This window comes from Taurulus bubalis (genome assembly GCF_910589615.1).
Source record: "Taurulus bubalis genome assembly, chromosome: 15".
Classification (NCBI taxonomy): domain Eukaryota; kingdom Metazoa; phylum Chordata; class Actinopteri; order Perciformes; family Cottidae; genus Taurulus; species Taurulus bubalis.
Window position 1 is genome coordinate 10,579,386 of NC_136603.1, and position 27,981 is coordinate 10,607,366.

The 27,981-nt window shown below is 40.3% G+C and overlaps 1 protein-coding gene across 1 annotated transcript; it reads right to left on the minus strand.

Moving 5' to 3' along the window:
* Positions 1-306: 306 nt before the first annotated feature.
* abca12 (ATP-binding cassette, sub-family A (ABC1), member 12) lies at positions 307-27,886 on the minus strand (the record flags this gene model as incomplete). Its single annotated transcript, XM_079230588.1, has 33 exons — positions 307-1,120; positions 1,593-1,730; positions 1,938-2,043; positions 2,202-2,294; positions 2,419-2,522; positions 3,140-3,274; positions 5,231-5,381; positions 6,207-6,316; positions 6,946-7,150; positions 7,432-7,685; positions 7,954-8,116; positions 10,062-10,177; positions 10,454-10,631; positions 12,259-12,313; positions 14,080-14,188; positions 14,430-14,517; positions 15,010-15,140; positions 15,265-15,352; positions 16,350-16,439; positions 17,764-18,010; positions 18,262-18,400; positions 18,557-18,790; positions 19,610-19,767; positions 21,590-21,786; positions 22,626-22,844; positions 23,369-23,552; positions 23,783-23,944; positions 24,499-24,633; positions 24,737-24,806; positions 25,317-25,646; positions 25,999-26,113; positions 27,028-27,355; positions 27,712-27,886. The coding sequence occupies 33 exons, from the start codon at positions 27,884-27,886 to the stop codon at positions 1,016-1,018; spliced, it is 5,112 nt and encodes a 1,703-aa protein (XP_079086714.1). The 3' UTR covers positions 307-1,015.
* Between the last annotated feature and the right edge of the window lie 95 nt (positions 27,887-27,981).

Below are 27,981 nucleotides of genomic sequence, written 5' to 3' on the forward strand. Positions count from 1 at the left end.
CAAGGCCTGCAGGAAACATTCTGATTGAGTAATCTGTGTTACTTATACTTAAGTAGTATATGTGTTTTGCAGATTATTTTTCCATTTTTTAAATCATGTCTGTATCCCTTTGACTTTCCTGCATTACAGGTTTGTGTCATTAGTCTACTATGTTCTTCTCATCAGGACAACATGAAATTATCATCAGAAATCAGCTGGAATGATAGCGGTTTAGGTCGACTATTAGCAGAATCAAAGATGTTGAATGTAATCTGTTGCTCAAACATAAGACAAGAAGGTACAATAGGCAAAACACAGCGGTTTCATTTGAAATATATATTTATTTGAATAATAAAAATAGGCTTAAAAAATCAGGTCAATTTAGTAGGAAAACATCTATTATATATTCAGTACATTCATTCTAAAAGTTAGGTATGTGCTTAACTAAAGTGTTTGAAAGGTGCATATTAAGGATGTTCTTCTGTGTGTGAATATTTTCTTTTGCCAAATTTAATGATGTGCATTATCTTTGGATATGTAATATATTAAGTGTGAGTGCTTTAAGATTATGTCAAATTTGTTTTGGCAACGTTAAGGTCAAATAAAAAGCAGTGTTTTTGTTTCCATTTGCTAAGGTATAATAATCTAATCATGGACAGTGGCTCAATCACAGATACATTAACAGCCTACGTGATTCATATTATCCTTCATAATAATAAAATCAGGAGAATTAAAGTTAAAAAGGTCGTTGGCCTGTTAGATAACTTCAATTTATCACCCTTTTTCATCCATGCATGTTTGCAAATGTGCTCTTCTGCTTTCCATTAATAGTTAAACTTGGTAATGATACAAATGTAAGTTATCCTTCATGTGATCAGTTAAAACACTTTCAAGAAATAATCAGTAGTTCAGTAGTATTTAGAACAGTAGTATTTTAAACATATATAGTAAAGGCAGATTTAATACAAACAGATAATGTGTTCCATTTCACAGTAGACATTTGCAAGAAATGGTAAAGAAAAGATGGCAGTCAGCTCTACGTTTCTACTGCCTTGATGGAGTCCAGGACATCATATCCGTCTTCGCTGTTCAGTGATATGGATTCCATGGTAATATTTCCCATGGCAAAGTTGATGAAGACCTATGAAGGTTCAGCAATAATGTAAGTGCCATGCTTATATAAAAGACACTTCTTTTTCTCTGAAATACATATTTTGTGTTAATCTGCTGGCTAGTTGTCCTCTTGACCCCCCTCTCTTCATTCTTCTAATGGTATCTTCCAATCCCAGAGCCCCAGAAGGGCAGAGTAGTTGAAGAATATCAGCACTGGCTGCATATAAAGCTCATGGATTCTCTCCCGAACTCATATTCCATTCATTTTCCCTCAGGCATACCCTCTGTCAGTTTTCCTCTGCCTCTTTTAAACTTTTTTAACTCAGTCTTTCACTCCCACTCAGCTTTCTTCTGTCCCTGCTTCCCCTCCCACCATCTCTCTTCGTCTCTCATCTCCTGTCCCCCTTTTTTTGTGTCCCTCGCTGCTATCCACCTACCTCTACAAAGCCTCACACTAGTTCCCCCTCTCTCCCTGTTTGTGTCCTGTCTCTTTTTCTCACCTCATCCAGTGTGGTCTGGCTCACAGAGAAGTGTTTGATCTGCAGAGCATTCTTGTTTGACTCCAGCTGGTCAAAGATGTCAGCCACCCCTCCTGGAGCAATTGGTACGTGATATTCCACCATAGTGGAGTGCTGGTTCTGTGTATTGAGACAGAATGCAAAAGTAGAGGAAATGTGCTCTTTGTGGAACCAGAATTCTGTAGAACTGAGTGAATAGCTGTTCCTACCAATTTGAGCAAACTCGCAAAATTAAATTAATGTGTCTTACATGGCCCCTGAACTCTTCAGCAAAAATGAATTATCTACCAAGTACTCTTAACGACTTTGATTGCTGGCAAAGTTCACCTTGAGGTATGTGCTGTGGAATCTGTCTCGCATGAAGTCAGTGATTGCCTTTGCGTCACAGGAGGCCTCGGCCAAGTACATCTTCACAGTGAACCCGCTGCCGAACCTGCACAAAGGAGATTTACAAACAAAACACTGTGTTATTACATGTCTGAGTGTGGGGAGTACAATGCTACAAGTAAAATTGAGCACAAAGCACCACACAGGGGGAAGAATAGGAGGTTGTGGTTGCAGGGTGGGACGGGCTAAGCAGAGGTCACTAACCTGTTCTTGATGTGCTGCAGGGAGCCCAGGCAACGGAACTGACCTTTCACCATGATTGCCAGACGGCTGCACAGTGCCTCACACTCCTCCATGCTGAGAGACGGAGACAGAAATAAAAGGAGAGAAAAATAAGAAGGTCACACTAGGACCCTTTGAGCATACAGTACAGCAATTAGCCATGCTTGTTAACAAATAGAAGAAAAAAAATGATACTAACCTGTGAGAAGTGAGGACCACGGCGCATTTTCCTTTCACTTCTTCAGAGATAATTTTCCACAGGTGACGCTTGGTGCGAGGGTCCATGCCAGAGCTTGGCTCATCCTGTGGAGAGAGGAGGGATGTGAAGATAATATTAGGATGTGTGAAAGAAAGGAAAACATCAAGATTGAGAGATCATGGGAAAACAAGGAGTCAATTAAGGATGGCAGGGTTTTGCAAACGGTGTGTAACACAGTAGGAGAAGGAAAAAACAAGAGAGTAAACACAAATGCATATTGGCAAAATAGGCCGGGAAATGGGAGGCCATGTGTTACAGAAAAAGCAAAAAAAGGTGAAAGTAAGGAAATAAATAAAGATGAAGACAACATGAATAACAAGAGGCAGAGGGGGATTTCAAAAGAGGATTGGAAAAGAAAAGAAAAAAGAAATAGACCGAGCTGACGATACGAACAAGAAAAGAAAGATAAAGGACGGATAATTTAATAGAGACATAAGGTCGAAGCAAAGTTGAAAGCTAATAGGGAAGACTACCCTTGGGTGAGCCTGAAGAAACAAGCTAATTAACTATATGAGATCTGTCAAGTCTAGGGGATCAATATCTACATTACTTCAAAGATCCTTCAGGAGGAACAGTAGTATATAGTATAATATGTGCTGTCGGGTGGCGAGTTAGGCAATTAAATGGGCAGCTACAGGGGCATAAACAGGTGTGTCCTTACCAGGAGTAGGATTTGCGGATGTCCAATGAGAGCTAGCGCAGTAGAGAGCTTCCTGCGGGTGCCGCAACTGTAACTATCAGTAATGATGTTTCTATGGTAGCTCAGCTCCAGCCTCTTCAGTAGGTAGTTCACCACCTTTAAAGAAAACATGCATGGGATTACACAGTGTATAAACATAATAACAAACGGTTTACAGTTTGACGTGATATAAAACAATAGTAGATTAAGGTAATACTATGTATTCACTTTGTCTTCTTCCAAATAAGTTTATATGGTTGGCAGTGGACACCTTTCAATCCTTGCCTACTGCAAATGGCTAATCAATAGGAGATATGTTATGGTCCAGTAGTCATATGCTGGGACTTCATGTCTGCTCTGCACGGCTCTAAAACCATTCAGGAAATGAGACCATTCCAGAGACAAGTATGCTGGTCCCTAGTGTCATGCACATGAAGATGGAGTCGATCCTCCAACTGTGGCTGTGGCAGATCTTCGCAACACCATCTATCTGTTCCACTCTCATGCATATTTAATTTTGTATGTACAGTATGTACAACAATGATGACTTAACTTGGTGACTGTATTCTATTTAAGCTCCAAGCGGTCTTGGAGTTTCAGCTTTAGAGAACAGGAACTGACGCAGCATAATAATTTGTTGCATATCAATTTCTCTTGTGTGTCAAACCACATTGAAAGCAGGAATTCAAAAAAGCCTTCATGGGTCATAACAATTTCAGTTCCTTAAAAATACCTATGCTTAGTGCTGTAAATACTAATTAATTTTAGAATAGCTTGAGGTGATTTCCCATTGGTAAGCTTTAGCCTTTTTCCTTATCATTTGGCAAGTTGGAGAGCCAGACTAAAGCAGTAGATAGCTCGGTTATCTGTAAGAGGATCTGCCTTCAGTGTTGATTTTTCCATTGAATTATGACTTCACTGATCCAGGTTATTAGAACACACTGTAGGACACTACATACTTTAGAAAAATGCATAGTATAATTTGCTACATTTTAATTATTAGCACTAGCAACATAGCATATAACTGACTGCGTCACAGCGCAATACAGTTATGTTTTTTTTATTTATGTTCTCTCATAAAAGCCGCTTTCTATCACCTTTCATGTAACAGCTCATTAAGTCTGACAAAACCATGTCAATGTGAAATGACCCCATTAAGGCTTGTCTCATTATCCACAGCTAGGGGACTCTCAGTGGGAGACAACATGAGAGGAACTCTATATATAACCTCATCTTTGTGAATTAGCCCGACACCGATGCTGTGGCCATTATAACCATTGTTGTCACTATTCTGACCAGAGAAGAGGCGCTGTAACAAGACAGATCCATTTATGTGCTTCACTGTGTCGGCCTGTGTGTCGACCGGCATCCTCACTAATGTGTTGCCATGACTCTGTTTGTAACATGACTGAGATTGTCAGAGAGAATCAATGTTTTGTACCAAAAATGTAAAATGGTGTAGAGGGAGAGACAAACATAAAGAGATGTTTTTTCTGCATATAATTTATATTTGTCATGTCCATACGTCTTTTTAACATATGTAGAGCTGTTTATTGTGTGGGGTTTTTGGGAGTAAATTAAATCAGGATGGGAAATCAGAAATCACACATCTGTGATTGGTTGTTCTGAGGATTTCTCTCATGTCAGCGGCAGCAATGAAAGACAGGCACACTCTGTAATCACCACAGAGGCAAGATTGATTAGTTCTCAGAAAGATAAATGAGAAGAATGGGGCTAAACTGACATTTCAAATGAGATCCTGTCATCAACAAAGTATCGTTTAAATGTAAATTTGTCTGCAGTGAAGCATACAGCATCAGTTTAATTCTGAAGTTTGGATTGCACGAGCTGACAACAAAAGCTTTCCCATTTTGCCCCAGATAGTACAGCTTTCAGCACACATCACTCAACACTTAACACCCACTGATTGGGTATGCATAGAAGCATCAACAGTTAGTCCTGCAGTGGGAGTACACCTTTGAATTTATATCAGATCTCCTGAAATGTTGTGGTTGGTTTTGTCACAAACCCGAAGCTTCGAACAGCTACACAGAGTCTGCAGCTCTTCCTTACCCCGTTTATCTCCCTCTTTGAAATGCCTCGAATGCGAGCGTAGAAGTCCAAGTGCTCTTTTCCAGTGAGCAGACTGTCCAGCGCATCCACCTGGGGACAGTAGCCGATGGTAATTCCCTTGTTACGGCACTCCATAATGTCCACCAACCGTCTAAGGGAAAAGAAGAAAGACATATTCTCTTAAATGGCAGCCACCACATGGTGAAGGGCAGATGGACGTGGCCCTGCTGCCCGCTAGGAATACCCACCACACAGCTTAACAACAGAGCTGTTATAGGGAGGCAGACAGATATATAGTTATACCTGCATAGGAGAGTCTGAGATATGGGTATTATATAAACCGTCCCCCTGCTATAACCCAAGCCATTTACTATTGCATTGTGGCTGATAGGAGGCAATAACATCCCCCATTTGTGGATATTTGCTTCATGCAAATGTAATCCAACACAGCTTCATTAGACAATGCAGCTTGTGCACGTGTAGAAACAAAATCAATGCTTTGACTTGTAATAGCTTCTGTTGTGTTGTCTACGACGATTCATATAACTCATCTTCATTTATTATTTGCATTAATATTAATATTTTAAGTGACCAAATATTAACCTGGTGTATGTAGGAATATTGTTTGCGGTACAACAAGTTTAAACGGAAATAGAAGCAAGAGGGCAAATATGGCCTGCAGCCAGTGAAATATAAAATATATATATATATATATATATATATATATATATATATATATATATATATATATATATATATATATTACTGTAACATAATCTTTATGTGTTTGGGGTTCAGGTAAGATGTATTTCTGACTGAATAGGCTAGGTTAACTCTTTGAAGGAAAGGGATAGCAAAAACAATTTGATATTCTTACTCAAAAGGAAAATGTTAGCATGCTATTCTATAGTAGATTTCCCCCAAATTTGCATTATATGTATGAGATGATGTAGAAATAAATGAATGATCAGCTTACCCCTCCCAGTCCCTGATCTGTGCTGTGCCATCAGTGGGGCTGATATCTCCAGTCAGCATCTTGAAGGTGGTAGTTTTTCCTGCTCCGTTCTCTCCCAGGAGACCAAAGCACTGGAAACAAACACTCATTGCTTAGTAATCCTGAAGCATTTCTCCACTTTACAGTACTGTAATGCTATGATGGGCTTTTTCACCGGTTGTAATGGCCAATATTGAAATCTACAGACAGAAAAAATACAAAAGCAAGTATCCAGCATATATATATAATTATATTACTGACTGTTGTATTTCCAACAAACAAATTTACCTGGCAATGATGAATGTGAAAATGTTGTGATTTAACTTGGGCTGTGCTGTGATGATACGCCTAACAAGCATAGACCTATTGTTGACATGTCATAGCAGGGTAAACACAGTTAATTATGGTCCCATTCTATTTAGCGTGTCAATCATTCTAGTGAGCCAGCATGCACAATACCAGAGCCCTGGCACACCAAAACAGAACAGGACGTTGATGTTATTAGTTACACTGTGTTTACCCTGCAATGAGGTGTCAAAATGCCTGTTCTGAAAAGGATCTTGACCACCAATTTTTTCTTTTTTTGGATAATTATAGTAATTCTATTATCACAAGAGGTTGATGATAGTCATAAATTACAGGATGCCTTGTTCGTTATCCTACTGACAGATTGATTTTCATTACGTAGTAATTAATATTCCTACTATGTGTAAAGGCTTACTTCTCCAACAGGGATGCCCACAGAGAGCCTCTTGACCGCATGGACCTTCTTCTTGAGGGTTTGATAGACCTTAGTCAGCTGGTTGACCTGCAGTATATCTGTGCTGGCCGCTCCACTGGTCACCCGTAGGCGCTCAGTCGCCACATCCTCATCATCATCCTCACAAGCCATCTGTGGCACCGTCTTTCTTCGCCATATTAGATTCCTGCAAAGTTTTTTTTTAATTTAGTATAACTACAAGGTGTGAAGCTGATATGAGTAACTGGCAGAGACACAGATTGAAATGTTTTGCCAATTCTTTCACCTAAATGCTTCAGGCTTCTGCTATTTTTGGTGCCCAATATTATAGATACTATTTTCTTGAATTATTTTAAAGGACTTTTATGCATATTCAACCACTGATCTGCATATTTATATTCACAATTACAAGGTTGGATATGTACCACGGGAGTTACCACCATACCGTCTGGCTTCTGTTTTTCTCACCTGACTTTACGTATGAGAAACCTGTTGAGCAGGAGGCGCAGAGTGAAGAACACCAAGCCTTGGATGAAAGAGGAGATGAACATCCAGCCCAGGGCATCTGTGGAGAATGGGTTCTGATAGGCGTCAATGCCATAGCCACTAAGCAGCTGGACCTCTATGTTCTTCCTGGCCAACTCCATTAGCCCATTCCCAAAGTTGAACTGGGGGAAGATTAGGAAGGCACGGCTCAGCCTCTTGAAGATCTCCTGGATGAACTGCAGCATGGAAGAACAGAACAAAAGACATTGAGAAGGGTAAAGGCAGGGTAAGAAGAGAGGATATAAAACCGCGTCTACAGTGCTGAGAGCTCATCCTGAATCGTAATCTTCCCTGGATAAAGGTATGTTTGCCCTTGTCACTCCTCTGCTACTCCATAGCACTACTGCTACAAGGACTGAACAGTCACACATTTAAGTGTGCATTTAACTACTTCTAAATCAGTTGTTACCAAAAGGCATCTTGACTCAGGTAGTTTACACTGACCTCAGGGTTGTGCATTGAAATTTGACCCAAGAAGTATAGGATGGAGGTGGACATGATGGTGTTGATACTGATGAAGAGGTTGATGCACACATAGGTGATGAAGGCCATCTCTGCGTCCTTAAAGACGCCTGCTAACAAATACATCCAGGGGAACGTAGACCACCTGTAGAATCAAGGAAAGTATCAAGGAAAGTATCAAGCTATGCTTGAAAGTATCAAGCATAGCTCTGCAGAAAACCCACAGAGACAAACACCTCACCACATTACGACACTATATTTTCCCATTACATTGTGGATATGGAAAATTCAACCAGCCCTCCTCACAGATGCACAGTCTAAAAAAACATGACCTTGCATCTTTTTTAACTGAAGTGGTTCAGGCCTTTCACAGACTAAACAGGGCAGCTGTGAGCCTGATGAAAAAAGGCACCTAAGAATATACTGAAAAGGAACGGATGAAAAATACCACACCATGAGGAGGGTAAACATTAAGTATTGGCGCCAAAAGAGAGGAAGATAAATTACTCCCCCCTTTATTCCTCTGGTGGCAGGTTATCCTTTTTTCTTTCTTTTTTTTTTATCTCTTTTCTCTCAAATAATCTGTTAGTTAATTTGATTTGGGTGTCTCGGAAAGCGAGAGAGCGAAGGGAAAGAGAGGAAAGGAGGAAGAGGAAGAAGAAGAAAAAGGAGGGTGGGAAAAGAGAGACAGAAACAAACAGATAGAGTCAGACAGAGACAAAGCATCTGCGTGCCTTCCCCCCAAAAAGTTGCTTTGTAGGCATACTGCAGGAGCCAAGCCATGACAAGAACAGAAGCAAGAAGGCTGCAGACTGGACCAGGTGGGTGCTGCCTGACAGACTGATTATTCATTGCTTGGGAGGGAGACATCTGTCTGATAAATGAGAATCAGAGCGCTGACTTGGCCTCCTAACATCTAAGGCTCAGGACGAGGCCTACGACGGTAACAGGAAGCATAGGAGACTAAGTTTCAGCTACATTTAGGGACTCATGTTAACAATTGCAGTAATCCAGCTGTGGGGAAACATGGTGTGTCATTGGTTTGGCACCTTTCCAAAAATCTAAATCTCATTGTCAGATTTAAAACCTTGGTATCATGAGATCACACTAAGTCATGTTGTTATTAACACTACAACTGTTGCTGCCTGATCCCCCTCCCGTCATCTCTGTCTTCATATTGTCTTTGGCTTGAGTCGGCGAAACATGCTGGTTGTGATTTTTCTCTCAGCCTTTCAGCCCTTCCACCATCTGTCTTTGCAAGAAATTCTTAAAAATTGAGCAGTGTTTGTGTTCGCAGAGCAGACGCCTCCTAACGCTCAGCGCAGTAAATCACAAAGTAACATCCCGTGGAGACTAGGAAATGGTGTGTGTGTGAGGACATGCTTTTGAAAATGTAGAAACCTTTAATTGATCAAATTACTTTGACCATAAAAAAACAAATTGGATGTGTGGGTGTATGGTGAGACTCATTGTCCTACTGCAAACTTTTTTTTTTCATGCAATCGCTTGGATCAGAGCAAACAATGTATTTTACTAATGCTAAGATTGTGGAACATTGCATCATTGATAAAAACAAGAAACAAAAGCACTCAGATAATCATTCAGGTTGAAACAAGCTCTTTGTTTCATCTTTCCAGTTCTTAAAGCCTCACTTCCCTTGTCGTTGGTCCCTTGTGTAATTGTATACAAATATACATAACATCATAAAGATTTTTTGTCAGTTCAGCTCTTATTTCATTTTATTACCCACCATTCAGGAAGCAGACAGGGAAGTTAATGTTGCAGTGTCTTGAGATTCTAGCAGTTGTTAAGTGCAATGTTAAAATAACAGGTTTGACCGATCGCCAGAGCTACAGAAATAAAACTTGAAACAATTGTAACGTTTAAAATAGTTAGTCCAGTGGTTTTGTCTCTGAATCATTCAAATGTTTTGTCCTCATGGCTAGATTTATCGTCAAGTCGCTTTTGGTCCACAATATCATGAAAAAACAACAACAATCCCATAATTGGACGGTCCTTTTTCAGTAGGCTTTGTAAATCAACCCCTTAATACGTTACGTTTACATATTGTGCGGGGCCAAATCACTCACCCAAAGAGTACCAAAAGCAGGGCGACAGCACCCAAATTTTGCCGATCCGTGAATGCTGCAACCTGGAAGGCTGCAATCACGGCAACAGTTAAGGTCACAGGGATCAAATACATGATCTGTGGAAAAATACAGAACACAATGCAGCAACACAAAGGCACGTCATTCAACAGGAATGTATTTTTTAAATCAATAATAAATGAATGTATTGATCATTATATAAGTAGATTTTGAGAAATGCATTCATGAATACATTAAGTATATCTTTTAAATATTTTGCACATGCTATTGCAATCTAAAATTGAACATGGGGAAGAGATACATCAAACATATGTTTGCTTTTGCTTTTAATGAGCATGACTTGAGACGTTAGCGAGATAATGAGAGGATGTTACCATGTCGTATAAGAAGTTCACAGCCCAGTAGAAGGGCTCGCTGATGCCAGATATGTGCTGGAGCCGCTTGGAGCCACTGTGGTGCTCATTGACTTCATAGATGGCGAAGCTGGCTGTCGTGATTGAAAAACCCGTCAGCACACACATGGCCACCATGATCTGGAGCATTGCCTGGACACTGTGAGGAAAAAAATAGAATCATTCAGGCATAAGTGACAAAACTGGCTTAATTAATGAATTATTATTTAACTACATCGACTTTATTGATGAAGCTCATTATCTTCCTGCATATTAAATATGGTTGCAATTCCACTACTTTACTTTAAGGCTGCAGTGCTACAGCAGCTACAGGTTTAGATACAAGGACACACACAAAGAAGGGCACAATATACTCTATTGTGCCGAGTCATTTTGGATGAGGCAACCTGGTGTAATTGCTTCTCCTACAAACCATCATATTGTTCCCTGCATGGACCCGACTCATTTGAACTACTGAAGTGGCTCATAATAAATGGAATTCCATTAATAACAAACAGCTTTGTTAAACGAGATGCTTTGCCTCGCCTCTCACAAGATAGGAACTGTAAAAGAAACAGATGGCTTTGTGCAGAGAACAACTTCAACTGTAAGCCAGTGGTGCTGCTGGGAGGCCGCAGAGCCTTTTGTCCAGACAAGAGCCCAGACAACCAGCTGATAATTTGATCCCTCAGTTACTCTTCAACCCTGTGCAATCATTCAAACTGCCGTGCTTTCTTTCCCACCCTACATGCTGCTGTACTACCTTTACTCCTCGCCTCTTCACCGCCCAAACAGAATAAGCTGCATGAGGCTGAAAATGAAGATGAGTATGAAGCTGCTGGTGTGACCGAGCCGGGAGGAGAGACAGCGGAGAGGGACATGTGGTGGGCGTTTGAGGGCAGCACTAACTACAGAGGATAGCGAGCAGCAGCTACTGAGCAAGTTTGTTGCAGTCAGGCCAATATAACCTTAGTGCAGTATCTTCCCCATGGGCACAGCGTCCACACTGTGAGCATCAAGACATTTTGAGTAATAAGCTGTTGTATCTTTACCATGGCTCAGGCCAAATCAATGCATCAGTGAGGAGGCAGAATTTCACAGAGGCGTAATTGTGCATTTTCAGCCTAAGCAGGCTAACGGCTACGTAAATACCATACACATAAAGAAGAGTTGAGTATGTGGAGAAACTGAAGGGCAGTAAACACAAGGAAATAGCGAGTGAAATGGTCAGAGAGAACCGACCTTCATGAGGCCACGACGTCAGCTTAATACACTCTTGTAATGATTTATTTGATCCTCTGGAGCACACACATGTTTGCATACAGACACGCAAGCAAACACAGAAGCACGTATTCTGCAGTCTCGGTCTCTAAAGCAGAATGTGGAGTATTTCAAATAAACTCATTTTGGGAAGTGGGGTGGAATCAATCCACCTCTGTGCCACCTTCAGGGTAAACACTCATTATATTGGGACTCTGATCAATAGTGCAAGCTCAGGGAAATCCATTTAAAAAATCAAAATGGGTAAATACCGCTGTCATGTACCTCTGTGCCCTAAGTCCACCCTGACTTTGATGTCCGTAATTAAAAAGTAGGATGATTAAATAATTTAACTTGGGCTCATTCAAACAACAGCCAAAAATATTCATAATGAGTTGACAAATTTGGGGACATTTTCACCAATTAGAATGCTAATTAGATTATATTTTGAAGTGCAGTCATTTGGGATATTGTTAAATACTGCAAGTCAGCTCAGTAGAAGGAAGAATCTAAAGTGCAGTCCTTACATTGAATCTTCATCATCCGGCCGGCCGAAATAGGGGTGGCTGGAAACTGAAATGCCTGTCATGGAAAAAACAAAGTATTGAGTTAGAAATAGAACATGCGGGCTATTTTTCAGCACAGGAACCAAATGAGCAAAGATACTCTCTTAGTCAGGGACACATTCAATTGAAAAATATAGTGCAAGATGATTTCATTTGCCAGTGCACACAAAGAAAATTGAATTTTCTTTATCATTTGTTCAGGGTCTTCGAGATGCTCACAGACATGAACTGTTCCCCTACATATCTCTACTTACATTTCCTGAGATAGGAGAGTGTGAGTTAACCCAAAGCCCAGCAGCCCTGGAGCAGGTTGGGGGCCCAGGGCTCCACAGAATTGATGAGTTCTGCCATCTAATCCAAATCCGATCCGTAATCATTAACTACTACTCTAAAGTATTTTACAATGGGAAAACGACTATAGGTGCAACAAGCAATACTTTTCATTATCAATTCATCTGCAGATTTCTTGATTAATTTCTTTGTCATTTCAGAACCTGTACAAATTGGTTATTTTGTCTGACCAACAGTTTAAAACCCAAATATATTAAATATGCTATAATAGAGGCCACCAAATATTTACACCTGAGAAAATGGAACCAGTCAAATTCTGCATTTTTTTCCCTTTTTTTTAAATACATTAAATAAGTGTTTTTTTTTCAGTTAATGTTTTCCAAAGGTGCATTAATAAACAGTTGAGTAACTGTATATTTTCTATGGGGGATGCAGGCAATACAAAATACAAAACAATACAATCAATCAATACAAAACATTGTTGCAGGTGGGCATGATCAGAATCTCTAGTGTGGACAGCGGGCAGGAGTGCGATGGCACATCTGGCAGTTAGCAGTTACACGAGAGTCCTGTGAGGGTGGCATGAACAATTACAGTTTGATGCTGACCTCTAAAGGATCCCAACCCAGTTGGTACTGCAGTACACAATGTGAGGGTTAGGGCTTCACATTTGACTGATAAACCATCACCTTGAAAAGCAATCTTCTTGGATCTGCACCCCTGACACCGCTGTGAGTCTGCAGGTAACATTCACTCTACCCTCGAGCACTTTTATTTTCCTTTGTGGGAGAAATGTGTGTGTGCATATATATCTGTGCATGCACTGTATGTTTTTATGAGCACTTCTATGTGTGTGTGTGTGTGTGTGTGGGTGTGTGTGTGTGCGTGTGTGTGTGTGTGTGTGTGTGGTTTTGTTTGTGTACGCCTGCCCGCAGGCAGATGGTCAGGGTGATACAGAGCTAAAACAGTACTGAAAACGTGGGCCAGTCTCATTCCCCAGTAAGCGGCACTCATCAGTATTCACCATGCATACTGATGTGAGTCTGAGGACACACAGCACCCCCTGGCTTCAATCCAGTGAAATGAACCATGAGTAAACACAAGGTTTACAGCTCTCTTTATATTTAGTATACAACATGCACAATCAGCAACACATTGCTAGATAGATACATTTTTGCAATGCTGATGTGTGCATCCCTTTTGCACAATCCCAGCCATGTCGTATTTCAAACCTTTGCCTCAGCTTACCTTTTGCAATAACCTGGGAGTGTTGTGTGAATAAAGGACAATCACGCCAAAGATAAGGTCTACAGACCTTTTCTAAAATAACAAAAAATATACTGACAGCAGCAAATGTATATTAACATGTCACAAAGAAAAAAAAGATAGCAGTGATCTTTGCCGTCAGTGCATTTGTATATATAGAATCCTTGATTGAAACTGAAAGCTCACTTTACCAATTTTGCTTTTAACAATTATATTTCAGCTTACCATACTTGTGTGGATCCTTGTCTGCTGGAAGATTGGAGCGTAGGATGAGGTTGCTGAGGCTGTTTAGGTATGCTGGCATTGTGTGGTGGCCCTCTGGGTTGAACCAGACCTAAACCCATGCAAGCGCAAACAAAGACATGCACAGAAACCATCACACACACTGCTACAGACAGGCTATGTAAGAATACTAGATCAGTACAGTTTCCGATGGTTTGAAATCAAGGCTTTAAAGATACTCATGATAATCAAACAACTTTGGGATATGATGTTATGTTTTAACTTTCAACTCATCAGTGCAACAATTAAAGGGATAATGAGACAGGCAGCAGGGAGGAGGGAGACAAAGTTACCTTAGACAGAGTACGGTTTTTGGGCACCGCTGTTACGTCCATCTGTAAGTCAGGAGGGAGAGGCATGCCAAAAGCAAAGCCACCATACCTGAAACCATGCCAAAACAAAATCACATATCCATCCAAACAAAGAGCTCTGAATGCTGCTAAGAAAGACACACTGTGTTTTATGCTTGTTTGCTGTCATTTTAATAAGATACCTAGATTAGAACCCACGTTCAAAGTACAGTTAACATGATTGACAAGATAATAAATGCCTAGATTTTTTAAGATGTTTTTTTTCTTTTTTTCTTTTACAGTCAACAGCAAATAAAATTTCTGCAAATCCTTGTTTTTAATACAAAAAAAGAAAGTATTTAAATGAAAACAATGAAAACTATTGAGCCCCATATATGATTTGCCAACTATCTGAAACAAAATTAACTTATCAAACTGATGTAATATGAAATGCAATTCATGGATGGGAAATAATATGTAAGCTAACTACTTGAAAAGATCGCCTCATAAGGTTGATGCAATGAGAGTTGATTAACACTCAATTTGGCAACATTAGCCAAAGGTAAACACAGGTTGCATTCACCTGTTCCTGATGAAGTCATTTGCTGTGGCCACTAGGTAGTTCTCCACATTGATGCCACTCAGGTTATACACAATATGAGATGAAGGGCTCTTCTTATGGGGGGGCTGGTAGCTGTCTCCATCACAAATCTGCTGTGTAATGAAGAGGCAACTGCATTACACTCACCCTTTTTCACAGAAGACACATTGACGTATAGGAATACAGATGCATAACACACAACAAAACTCTCTCTCACACCCAGTGACCCAGTCTCACCTGTTCCTGACGGGTGCATTTACAGACACTAAATGCTTTGGAGCTGTTCCCTCTGGAAATCCAGTTGTTTGTGCTTCTTTCGCAGTCCCTTAAAAGGAAAAAGTCTCAAAGTGAAATGGTGGCTCAGTGGAATGATGGGCGTCTGCAGTACATGATAATGCCATAAGATTATACCGAGACTCAGCCCCAGAACACATCCTGAAACTCAGTTTATATGATGGCTTGCATCAGTGCTTAAAACGTAAGTGCATATGGTAGCAAAATATGCAACCATTTATGCAGCAGCTGTGAGCTCGTTTTTTTTTTTTTGGAGATCAGGACCTAAATATTTCCTCTGATCTCAGTTGAAAACTGTTTCAAAAGCTGTTTATTGTGTGCTGTAATATCGTACTGTGTGACATTTATTTGTGTGGGTTGAAACATTTAGTTTTCTGCCAAATGCTTTCAGGGACACTTTGTGCAGATCAAAAAGAGACTGTAACAACAAAAGACCTGTTACTTTTGATATAAATTGATCAAAAACTATGAACAAATCTTATGTTTTCTGTATATGTAACACTCGGCATTGTTTCAGTCAGTCATGATGTGATTATAGACATCATGAACAAAAAATGCAGTCTCTATTCCACCATACTATCTCTCTCTCTCTCTCTCTCCCCCCCGCATCTCTTTTTTTTTCTTTTCGGCAGAGCATTTTAAAATGCCTCCGAGGTCTGGTTCATGAAGCCAACATTGATTTAAGTGCCTGTAAGGGGGAAATCTCCCCTATAAACACATGGTGTTTATGGAATACAAAGCAGAGTCCTGCTGCAGGCTTTCAGCCACATACGTTGAGCTGAGCGGCAGGAAAATAGAGAGAGAGGACATGAGAGAGAGCGGCAGAAATTGAACGGAGGAAGAAAGGTAAAAATGAAACAAGGTGAATGATGAGGCATGACAAGAATGACGATGAGTGAAATATGAAAATACCGATGTGGAAAAAGGTAGAATGCATTGGGAAACTGAGCACGAAACCAAGATTATCTCTGACACATTTAGTATTTTCAAGGGAAAAAACAGCTGGCATTTCATGTGTGATTACGTACGGGTTATCGGACTTGTCAAGGCAGGTGTTACCGATGCCAGGGAATGACATCATGGTGTCCTTCAGCTTGGCTGAGTTGGGATTTTGGTTACTATGGAGTCAGAAATCAAACAGTCAGCCTCAACCCAGAGGTTACACAGACATTTTAGTGAACTACACCATAGCTACAACAATAATAACATAAAGTTAGTCAAACAAAAGGTTGTTTCATAAGGCTCCCACATGGCAGAGAGGTTGGACTTTCTTGATTTATTCAAATCAATCTTGCTGACTGGAGTTTCAAGGTTGGCATTCAGCAAGGTTTTCCTTAAAGAGAAGCTAGCATAAGAACCATTTACTAACTCACAATTGTGTCAATAAAGTCCCCATGAAGACACAGTCAGTGATTCCAATAGTATTACTGTGGGGAACTGTACAGATATAATGAGTGAGGACATTTGATTTGCTACTTTACATTTAAGTGGATGTTTTTTTAAAACATTTTTATCCTTCCCTTGCCTTGTAATGCACACTCATTAATAAACGTTCAGATCATTGTATTTGTATTGTTCATACAGCAAAGTCTGAAAACACAGTGCTCTGAGAAACTACCTAAGCACAACACTATCATTAATCTCTTTTAAAATAAATATATATATTTTTTTAAATCACTTTTGTAAATCAAGCTGGAGAAGACTTGAAAAGAGCGCCCATACGGCCTTTGATATGGATTGGCACCTCAGCATTTTCTCCCTTGCTACATATCCCTTGATCAAACAATAGCGCTTCTCAAGAATGAAGACATCTTGCAACCTCCTGACGCTCTTAATCTCCCTCCCTTTGATCTCATATCTCATCCGTCTTCATCACAATCATCTCTTTCCCTCGCATTCTCTCTCTGCCTCTCCTTAAGGTCTTTCTGCCCTTCAACAAACTCCAGCTTCAAATTAATTTAATTACAAGTGAGACACGTTGTGCCCCGCAAATGATGAAGGAACACAATCAAGCGACAAGTTGCAGCTGCTCCTTGGTTCAATATGTTCTCTTTTACTATAGAGCATCCTTTAAGATGAGCAGTATGATTTTTGTAAACACCAGAGCATGTCCCGCAATACAACCTCCTCCAAGCTTTACCACAAACCAAGTCAGTTACAGTATAACAAACATATAACTTGAGATACACACAACTGTGATAATTTTGTTAAGTTTGGAGTAGTTTCCTGCTCAAACAAATTACGTCAAAATTAGCTTGGAAATGACACCGGGAAAACAGGAGTGACTATTTGTTGCCACCTGAATCTCATTGGAATTGGTCTGACTGTGTCAAATGAATTGAAGAAAAAGAGCAGAGCTTCAGAGTTGCTCCAAACATGCTTGGTGTAAAATAACCCTGATTAACCTTGTTTGCTTGTATTTTCTTTACCATGGGGACTGACCTGAAGAAAGAGTAGCTCGGTCCATAGTTGTAAAGCGCAGGGCTGAGCTCCAGCTCAGGATAGTGATGCAGGTCTTTCTTCATGGAGCTCAGACCCATAGCAAACACCATGAACAGAACAGGGAGCAGGATCTGAGAGATCAGGCCCTTCCAGTCTCTGCGGCTGTGGTGGAATCTCTTGATCAGAATGGCTGCCATCTGCTGCCATGCCAGGGCCATGCCGCGCACCATGGATGAACCGGTAAGCTCTGGAACACATGGGAGATGAAATTGTGACGTGATTTAATCAATTCTGTTCTGCCTGTTTTTTCTCTCCAGAGCTCGCTGAGATAAAGGTTAACGGGTAGATGCGATCACAAAAGATGTCAGTGCAATCCATCAAAATGTAGAAGATGTTGAACTGCTGTAGGTCAGCTGAGTATGTATACTTCAAATATGTTAGCTTAACTATGAAAATCAACATTTTAAAAAGTTTTCCATCATGCATCCTTTTACTCACTGATATTGTCACCAAAGTCGGAGATGCTTCCACCGGAGACTGAAGGGAAGCTGTCAATGGAATCAGTGTCACCAATTGTCTCAGAGATAGAAAGGGGGGTCCCAGTTTCTGTGCTTCCATGAGTCAACTGGAGAAACACCTACACAGACAAACACAAAACATGAGTATCTGTGTATGTAAAAAAACATATCAGAATAGTGTTATGGCTTGTGATTCTGCTTATATGTCAATATGATCATGGTTATGAGCACTACACAGCGTAAACTGTTTAGTGTGTTGTTGTGTATGAGTTTACCTCCTCTAAGGTGGTGTCAGAGATGCCATAGCCCCCCAACTGTAGGGCGTCCAGATTGGAGTCCAGTGCGGTCAGGAGGGAGCGGTATGAGGAGGCATTGGATGAAGTAAAGGGGGGCAGTGAGTAGACCAGGTCGCTCCCCAGGGCCTCCTTCAGTCGAGCTTCTGGTACATGAGCTTGTATGAAGACCTTCAGCTCAGCATTGTTAATCCGCTCTGATTCTAAATTCTCCATCTGCGGATCGGAAAGCAAAACAGATTATTATTATTATTATTATTATTATTATTATTATTATTATTATTATTATTATCATCATCAAGATTACACAGCTTTAGTTTGCAACTAGAAATCAGATGCCAGTGGCTTCAAATGTATATTTTTTATTATTTCTTTTTTTGGGACGTGTATGCTCTACCGTTTTACCCTGCTAACATCATCCGTTTTTGAATTTTGCTACATAGAGAAGGCGTTTAATACAGCCTAAAACAGAAAAAGAAACAGCCAACATAGATTTTAGTTTTGAGTTGACCACATTATGAAACTGGCATGTACAAAACTATATGGGATGGAAGGATTCTTATCAATGTGGTAAGGTGTCAAAAATGTTAATAGCTACATTAGGAAAGCAGAGTAAGATAAAGTATGCTGAAAGTGTGAGCCAGTTAGAAGAAGGGCAGCAAGGAATTATTTGTGTTAAATTTGGCCTGTTTAGCAGTTTTCTAATATATCTGATATACATCACACTATTGCAATATGTATTGTGTACTCTAGTGTCTAATGGGGCAAAAATAAAACCAAGAATATATTCACACATGAACAGGCCAGCTTCTCCATTATAATGTATTGGGGAATGTCATTGTTTAGAGGAAGTCTGAGTAAAATGCATGAGATATATTTTGCCCTCTCACTTCTAAGAAAAAGGTTGTGACCTACAATCACTCAACCTTCACTTATGGTAAAATCTTAACGTGGAGCACCAGGGAAACATGGATTATTTAACCAGTTTGAAAAATGTCCCGAACATTCTGATTGTATGCCCGTCAGGATGAATACCTTTTTGGTGAGAGTGAGCTTGTAGCCCTGACCCAGCTTGTCTTTCAGATGGAAGGGGGATCCGCAGCATTTTAAACCTCCTTCCTCCAGGAAGGCGATGCGGTCGCTCAGTACTTCAGCTTCATCCAGGTGGTGGGTGGACATGATGATGGTGCGATCTGCAGGACACACACATAACACAATCTTCATTATTTGTGTAAGGATCATTATACCATTCCTGAACCCATAACTACAACTCAAATGGAAGCTCAACGGCATTGTGTGAATATAAAGAAACATAATATATGAAAATCCAGTGATTTGATGTCAGTTAAATGCACACAGTGAGATTATCTTTACCAGCCAAGGAAATCTGTTGAACTCCGCAGGAGTTTCAAGTTTTGAGAAGGGTAGAAAAACAACACAGAAGCCATATTTAGATGTATAATGGCAACATTATTTTCCTTTCCTAGTGAGTTCACGTTGGCCTTTTAAGAGTAGCTACAGACATACACACATATGCAACAACACACATCCAAATAAACAACCAAACAACCAGACATCACAAAGACAAAGTCACACACAAGCTGTGTCGTGCACATCGAAATCATCAGAGAAAAAGGCAATGAAGAAAGTTTATTTTCAAATAGATTCCCATGGCACCAAAATCTCACGAACATCTGAGACAGGGCCAATTACGCAGGATATTTTTCCACAGCTACAATTATATGACATTTAGCAGTCTTCCTGCCAGTACTGCTGCAGCTCTAATACAGCCTAAAGAAAAAAAATACTGGATTTCCTTTCGACTAATTATATGCTAAATTTAAAGTCAGAAGCGTAAAAAAAAAGAAAAATCCCTCCTGGGCCTGCTCCCGGTTCTTGCTCTTCTACTCCTGTCCCTCTTAGGAAATACGGAGTGGGAGGCGTCTTCAGTGGAAAACACTAGAGCGAGAGCGTTTGGAGTGACTCTGCCATGCGAGTGTGTACTACAGAATGTGAATTTGAATATGTTTGTAATAATACAAATAATACAAAATAAAGAGAATATAAGATTGTCTTCTTAGTTGTCTTTGTCTGATAGGATGACCATCACGCAATGTGATTAATTACTGTTAAATACTTTTTTTCTAAGCCATTTTATTTTCTTCACTTTTTTTACGTAAAATATAACAAGACAAAACTAAAAGAGGAGTTATAAGTTTAAAAAACCCATGCCAAAACATACATGTTTTGACCTGAAAAGCATGAACTCCCCTTTTTCCCAAGCAAGACTGTGGAACTTTTCACAACATTTGGTTTGGTCTTGGTGCAGCATAAAGAGTTACAAGATCATAAATATATAGCAGGGACATCATGGGGGGCTTAAAAGGACAATTCATTCCAAAACAAATGGGTATCAATGTAATTCTTCCAGGGCTGGTGCTCTCTGAGTGTTTGTCAGAAGCCTTACGGCTGCATTATGCACCAACTGTAGATGAGTACTTGCAGCATGATTGAGGAAGTAGTACATCATGAATTGCAGTAGTCAAGGCGAGAGGAAATTAAAGCATGAATAAGGCGAAAATAAGTTTTCAACAATTGATTTTGTGGAGCGCTGGTCTGACAGACAACACTTCTGGTTTATATGAATATTTCTGAGCTTCTAGATTTCTTGCTGAACATTTTAAGCTAGTGGTTAGAGGCTGTTTAGTCTTCGATGGCAGCACTGTAGATAATCCAGATTGTTATGACTTTCAAGAAAAAAATAAAGTAAAAGGTAAATATTGCAACGGGTTTTGTTGATCAAGACATACATGCATACATACAGGCAGACAGATACAAACTGAACAAAATTTGGCCAAGTATTGATCCTTGGGGGACCCCACGTGATATAAAAGAATACTTTACTTGTTTTGTTCTTCTGCCATTTCTTCCTGTTCCTCTTATCATTGTCATCATTATTATTAGTAGTGATAACAGCAATAGTACAGGTGGTTATAGTATGTCTGGGAGACTCACGTTTCTTGTACTGGATAACAATATCCCAGATGTTGCGCCTGGAGCAGGGATCAACTCCAGTGGTGGGTTCATCCAGAACCACCAAGCGCGAGCCTCCTATGAAGGCAATGGAGATTGACAGCTTGCGCTTCATGCCGCCTGACAGGGTGCCCACCCGCTTGTGTCTGTGAGCGTGCATGCCTGTCTCCTCTAGGATCCTGGTAGAGGAGTCAATGAAAAGCATTTAACATGGAGCTCATGTTACATACTTTTTATGAGCGTTACAACCCAGTTTCCAATTTATACTTCCATCAATTCCATCAGTTACAGAGCGGGGTTTCTGAACTACAGGAACCAGTGGAGAAGTTCAGTTTCTTGCCCCTAAGTTGAGGCTTATTACTGCTCCTCTAGTCGTGCAAAACCCCTTCAGAAATAGTCTTACGATGCAACTGGGGGTTCAACCCATTGCTTTATGGCACAGATTTTTTTTTACAATGATTGTTCCTGTAAGCTTCGGAACAAAGAGGACACAAAGGAACAAAAATATATATTATTTAATATTTCTTCCCCACTTCAAGCTCACATTTTCCATCATAATCTTTTTATTTTACATTGTTCAGACAGCATTCTCAACCTGCATTCAATGGTAGTAGAAGTGTCAGATATATTTCACAGCTGAGATGCTAAAGTGGGGGGTAATTTCAAGGATAGAAAGTGTAACAATTATTTTTGTAACACAAATTGAATTATTGCATTAATGCTGAGATATACCTGTAAACTACAGGAAGTAAATACATCTGAATATTACTTATAATCTTTAAAAATGTCCCGTGTCCCGAACATTGTGTAGGGGCTACTATTCACTGTTAAACTCTCTTGACCTCTACCCTTATTTCCTTTCTATTGGCGAGAATGACATTGGCAGAGCAATAGCGGTCTATTTCAGTTAGAAAATGAAACCTCTGCTACATTATGCAAAACCCCTTGACATCATCTTTTAGACACAGTGCATTATAATATTGAGCATGCTCCCTGTCATGGATGATCGGTCACTCACTTGTGGACTTGTTCATGCAGTTCCTTGCATGACCATTGTGGGGACTTGATCTGTCCGTAGAGCAGCAGGTGCTCCTTGGTGGTCATGTGGTCAAAGAGGACGTCATATTGCATGCAAACCCCCAGCTCTCTGCGAACTGCATCGATGTTGGTCTCCATGTCTCTGCCATACACCTCAATGGTGCCCGAAGATGGTGCAAAAAGGCCAGTCAGGAGAGACCTAAACACAAAGCATGATCCTTTACAATCTGAGTTAATTCTGTTTTTGTTTGTTATTTTATGTTCCATATTTGGGAGCCCTTTCATTTGCTCTTTTTTTGTACTTTCTCTGCAGCACTTTTCCGGTTAAATAATGATTTGTTGGTCCCAAGAATATCTAAGGCCATGGAATCCCTTCTTGTTTTTTTTCTTTTTTTTGGGACATTTAACGCTGATGCATTCATTGTGAGCTGCTCTGGATAAGAGCATCAGCAAAATTCATCAAATTTAAAATGTTAATTTAAGTGCTCCAGTTAATGAAAACCTGTGAAGCTAATCTCTACAACGGTGCATTAGCTTTGCCAGATATGGACAAAACAATCCCACTGTCAGCAAGTTTAAAGGTTTAAAGGGTCTGTTGATTAAAGGGATCCACAAAATAAAATTTAAGAGAACCTCATTTAGTTTATGAATTGTTATATGTTATATGCATTTGTATTCATCTTACGACTAGCTGAAAATAGAGAAAGATTGTGCCACACATACATGGTGGTGGTCTTGCCAGCTCCATTGTGACCAAGCAGTGAGGTGACCTGGCCCTCGTAGAAGGAAACATTAAGGTTTTGAATTGCTACTTGGTCGCCATAGATCTTGCTGAGACCATGGAGAGCAACGCCCACTGGGAGCTCTGAGAAAGCCTCCCCAGCCTGAGAGGAAAGAGTGCTGTGGCCTGAGAGAAACATGGAGAGAGAGGCAACCTGTAAATCAAACTCACAGCGGACAGGAATTAAATGAAGAGTGAGGGTGACATATAAATGTGAGGTGTTGGGGTGAGCAAAAAAAAAATGACAGAAAAGGAAAGACATCATGTTCTTGCTTCAAAACACAACACCGGAGGAGACAGCATTGCTTATTCTTATCTTCCACGAGATAGTACAATGTCATTTTTTCCCCCTGTACCTTTTCCCTTGTCGTCAGAGAAGACGGGCTGGTTTTCCTGCATGATGTTGGTGAAAAGGAGTCCTCTGCCCACGTTACTGTTTGGTTTAATGCAACAGCACAGCTCGGCCCAGAAGGACGCCTTGAAGGGGAAGTACCATGAGACGGGGATGCCGTACTTTCCTGAAGGTTAAAATAAGAACCCACGACTTCTAATAAATACATGAAACATTGCAAAGAAGTAAAAAAATCAAATCAAATTACCAAACATTTCCACAGTGACTCATCCCTCTAATCCCGATACTTTATTAACATAGCTAGAGAGCTAATATAATATAATATTATACTATCACTATGCCATGTGCTAATACTGCCCTTACGCTTCAAGAACAACTGATCTGACAAAGACGAATGGGCACACTGTTAGATTGGTGAAAAGTATAAACCAAACAATGAAAGCTAATCTGAGAAAACTGTGTCCGATGTTCTAAAATCAATAGACAAAATTATTAAATCAGATTGAACCCTTCTAGCTAGATTAATGAGAACTATTGTGCTATTCACACATTAATTTCTCCAGCAAATTAGCATTAAAAAGGTCTCACTAGAATTAACTGGATGGAGAATTGGATACCAATAGTTTGAAAAAGTTTTGAAATATTCCAAGTATCCGGACTCCTTGACTTGAAGATCATTCTGCTTGAAGTTTTCAAGACTTGTATGATTGTACAGTTTACCTGGGAAGACCATGCGGATGTAAGCCCCGATGATGAAGTAGAGGATGGAGTCGATGAGCAGCAGCCAGCACAGCCAACCAAACGAGGATGTGTCTCCAGCGATGGGCGAGATGTATGAGTTGCTCCATTGGATGCCTGAAGAGGTCAACAGTAGATTTAATTTGCTTCCCACGGACTAAAGTAACACATATGTGAGAGAGATTGTTTTTGATGCATGCAAATGTCCACAAACACATACCTTCTCCTTGGGTCTCGTACCGAGAGATATATTGACTGGCATAACTAAAACAGGTCGGGGAAAACAAACCCTGTAGATAATGGGAGATACATTATAGTTTACAGTGAGAGAATATATCTTTTCCAACAATGCCTTTCCATAAAACCTCTAGAAGCACCAACATACAAAATAGTATGTATTAAGTTTATGTGCAGAACTTATGTCCGCAAAAGGCAAATAAACTGTGGTCTGCAAACCGTCAGTTTGCCCTGCACTACAATTGCATGCCAAAATGGAAAATAAAACCTTGCAATGGAAAACAACTGGAGGCTAAAACCACTGTTTACTCAGATTATTTCATAAATGAACTGCCTTTTTGAGGCTGCAGTAATATACTTTGAATCATAAGGTTAGTCAAATTGTTTTATTGGATAGAGTAAATACCATTTTTGGAATATAATTATATTACTTTGTGTCAATTCTTAGTATCTTCTAGAATAATTAACATTATTGTTTTTTAACTTCATATATATAGCCAATAAAATAGTACTACTACTTAAGTGTTTAATATACATGAGTCATGACAGAAGAGGTTTCTCACCAGGGCGGCCTTCTGGGAAAAGGTGAGTTTTGTCTCCACGGCCACGACCACAATGAAGGGGAAGAAGCAGAGGATGTAAAGGAGGCTTGCACTAAGGCCGGCGATGTATGTCTTGTCAAAGAAGGAGCTGACGAGGTAACTGAAGGACAGGATGCTTAAACCATAATTGCAAAGGTACAAGAAAAGGAGGAAGCCGTCACTGTTGGGCAGAATGTTGCCGTACTTCAGCACCATTGTGAGGAAGAAGATGGTCAACACCAAGTAAGCGGTGCACTCCAGGAACCAAGCGAAGAAGTGGCTGAGCGGGTTGACTCCCATCATTTTCATGTACTGTGGAAAAAGAAAGAATAGCAATTGATGGGGAAACACAGTAAGCCAGTTAACAATACAGTTTATATGCTTGCTTTCTTGCCAATGGTGCTTATAAAACTTTACAGCAAATACAACTGGTGGGTCTAGGGGAGGAAGAGTTTACATTTGATGCTGTGTTCAAAACTCAGAGAGAATGGCTGTGCTTATCACACTGGCAACTGTTCATAAAACATAACTTTTTAATGTCAATAATGTGAATGTACATTTAATAGAAACACAAAAATAAATGGTCAGTATCACCACACAGCATCTTGAGAACCCAGAAGTCAGTGGCAGGTTTAATCTTTTTTTCAAGTGAAAAATGCATTACCTCATGCAGCCTCAGCTCTCTCTCATGTACCAGTTTCTTCACAAAATCTGCCACAAACAGCACCCAGGCCAACATCAGCATGAGAGGGAAGACAAAAGAGATGGCCTCTAGGTACCTGGGGAATACAGAGGTGCGAACTGTCAGTCAAATTTCTAGAAAACCTAACATCCAATCACTGTCAACAACAGCAGATGAAAAGGCCCATCATTCAGTCACTGTCTTGACAGAGAGACAGAGATGGAGAGCGGAAGAACAATATCGAAGGGGGGATTGGAGATATTTGACAGCCGTGTTCTGATCTTCTTATCGTTTACGCAAAATAAATGCCTCTCCATTTCTTATATTTTGTGAAATATATTTTTACTTAATCATAGCCTGATACAGAGGAATTCAGTGATCGCTGTTTTTCCATACTACACAGCTATATTTGACAGCGCATGTCAGAAATTGTTTTGCTAAGTAAATAAATAAATAAATCTGAACTACAGAAAGGGCAGGTTCAACATATCTTATAGTTTGTCAGAAGGCAGCAGGCCAGAGACCGTGGCCCGCTGGTCCTCCTCAGAGGAGATACCAGCAGTAGAGGACAAGCACAACTATAGGCATTACAGTCAAGCGTGATTTGTTAAAAACAATGTAGTGTATAGATGCACAAGACATTTTGTTTTAATTTAGATACATACTACAGAGATGAGAGGTGTTCCTGAATAGCCTGGAGGGTGTTTGAGTGTATGCGTCTATGGTCTTCAAAGATGAACGCACAATAAAAGTGAATATTCATGCACATGGTGCAGAGCCAATTATAATGCGAAAGATTCCTGTGAATGACTACTAACTGTCAGTCCCAAGTGGCAAATGAATAATGAGAGAGCAAGCACTATTCCACATCAATGCCTGTACTTTCCTTCAGAGACACTGAGGATCCTTTCACGTTTCTATGCATGCGTCCATACAGGAGCATGCTTATACTGTTTGTTTGGGTGCTTGTTTGCATGTGTGAGTGTGCATTCATGTATTCAGGAGACTCACTCATCCCGATAGTGGCAGGGATAGGGGAAAGGCTGCAGCTGGACGGCTGGCTCTGTGACTCTCTGTCCAGTCTGGGTTTCAATGATGGCCCGATCGATGTTCTCCTGCAGGTAGACGAAGCCTCGGTTGTAGCGCAGCGTATGACTGGCCGAGATGTGGGTGTCCTTATAAAAATAAGGTTCCCGGACTCTGTCAGTGCGCATGACGTTGTCCATGTGCATGCGGATAGTGTAGCTGACTTTGGGAGGCAGGGAGGATGTGGCTGAGGAAGACCTGGCCTGGCGCTTCCTGGATGAGTCCTCGTCTTTGGGAAGCTTGAAGATGACACCTTAAAAAGACATATTGCAGCATCTCACTAAACACACACTTTATACTAACACAATTCAAAGACTATACTAGCTCTTATATTCCTTGTCCTAGATAAACTGTTGAGTCCGATCTCTCCTTTAGACGAAGCACTATTGATAAGGTGGTCTCTTTGCCTCTGTCACAGGCTTGGCTTATAAACCTTGGTGTTACCTTACCCACAAACTCAAACACAGGAAAAGGATAGTGTAGGGAGAAGATTAATCAATCTCAGAAATCATTGCAGCTTGTAGATGCATTGTCCTAATGAACCCAGAAGACTGAATGAGTCTGCTCTTTCCAAATAAAGCTTGTCCATTATACCCAATATTTACTCACTTGCGTAGAGATCACGTTGTTTGGCAAGGTCCTGAGCTACAGCGTTAAGCTCGTCGGCGGAGTCGTAACCACGGTAACGGTCAAACTTGACACAGGAGGAGATGTTCACCATCAGGCTTGACAAAGTGGTGATCTGGTTCATGATGTGTTTGTTTTTCTCCAGCATGGCGGTCATGTTAGCTTTGGGGAAAAATATATTTATAAACTTACTGACACGGTTAAAGAAACTCTGAGTTGCAGTTTCAGATTTAATTGCTGAAATTAAATAAA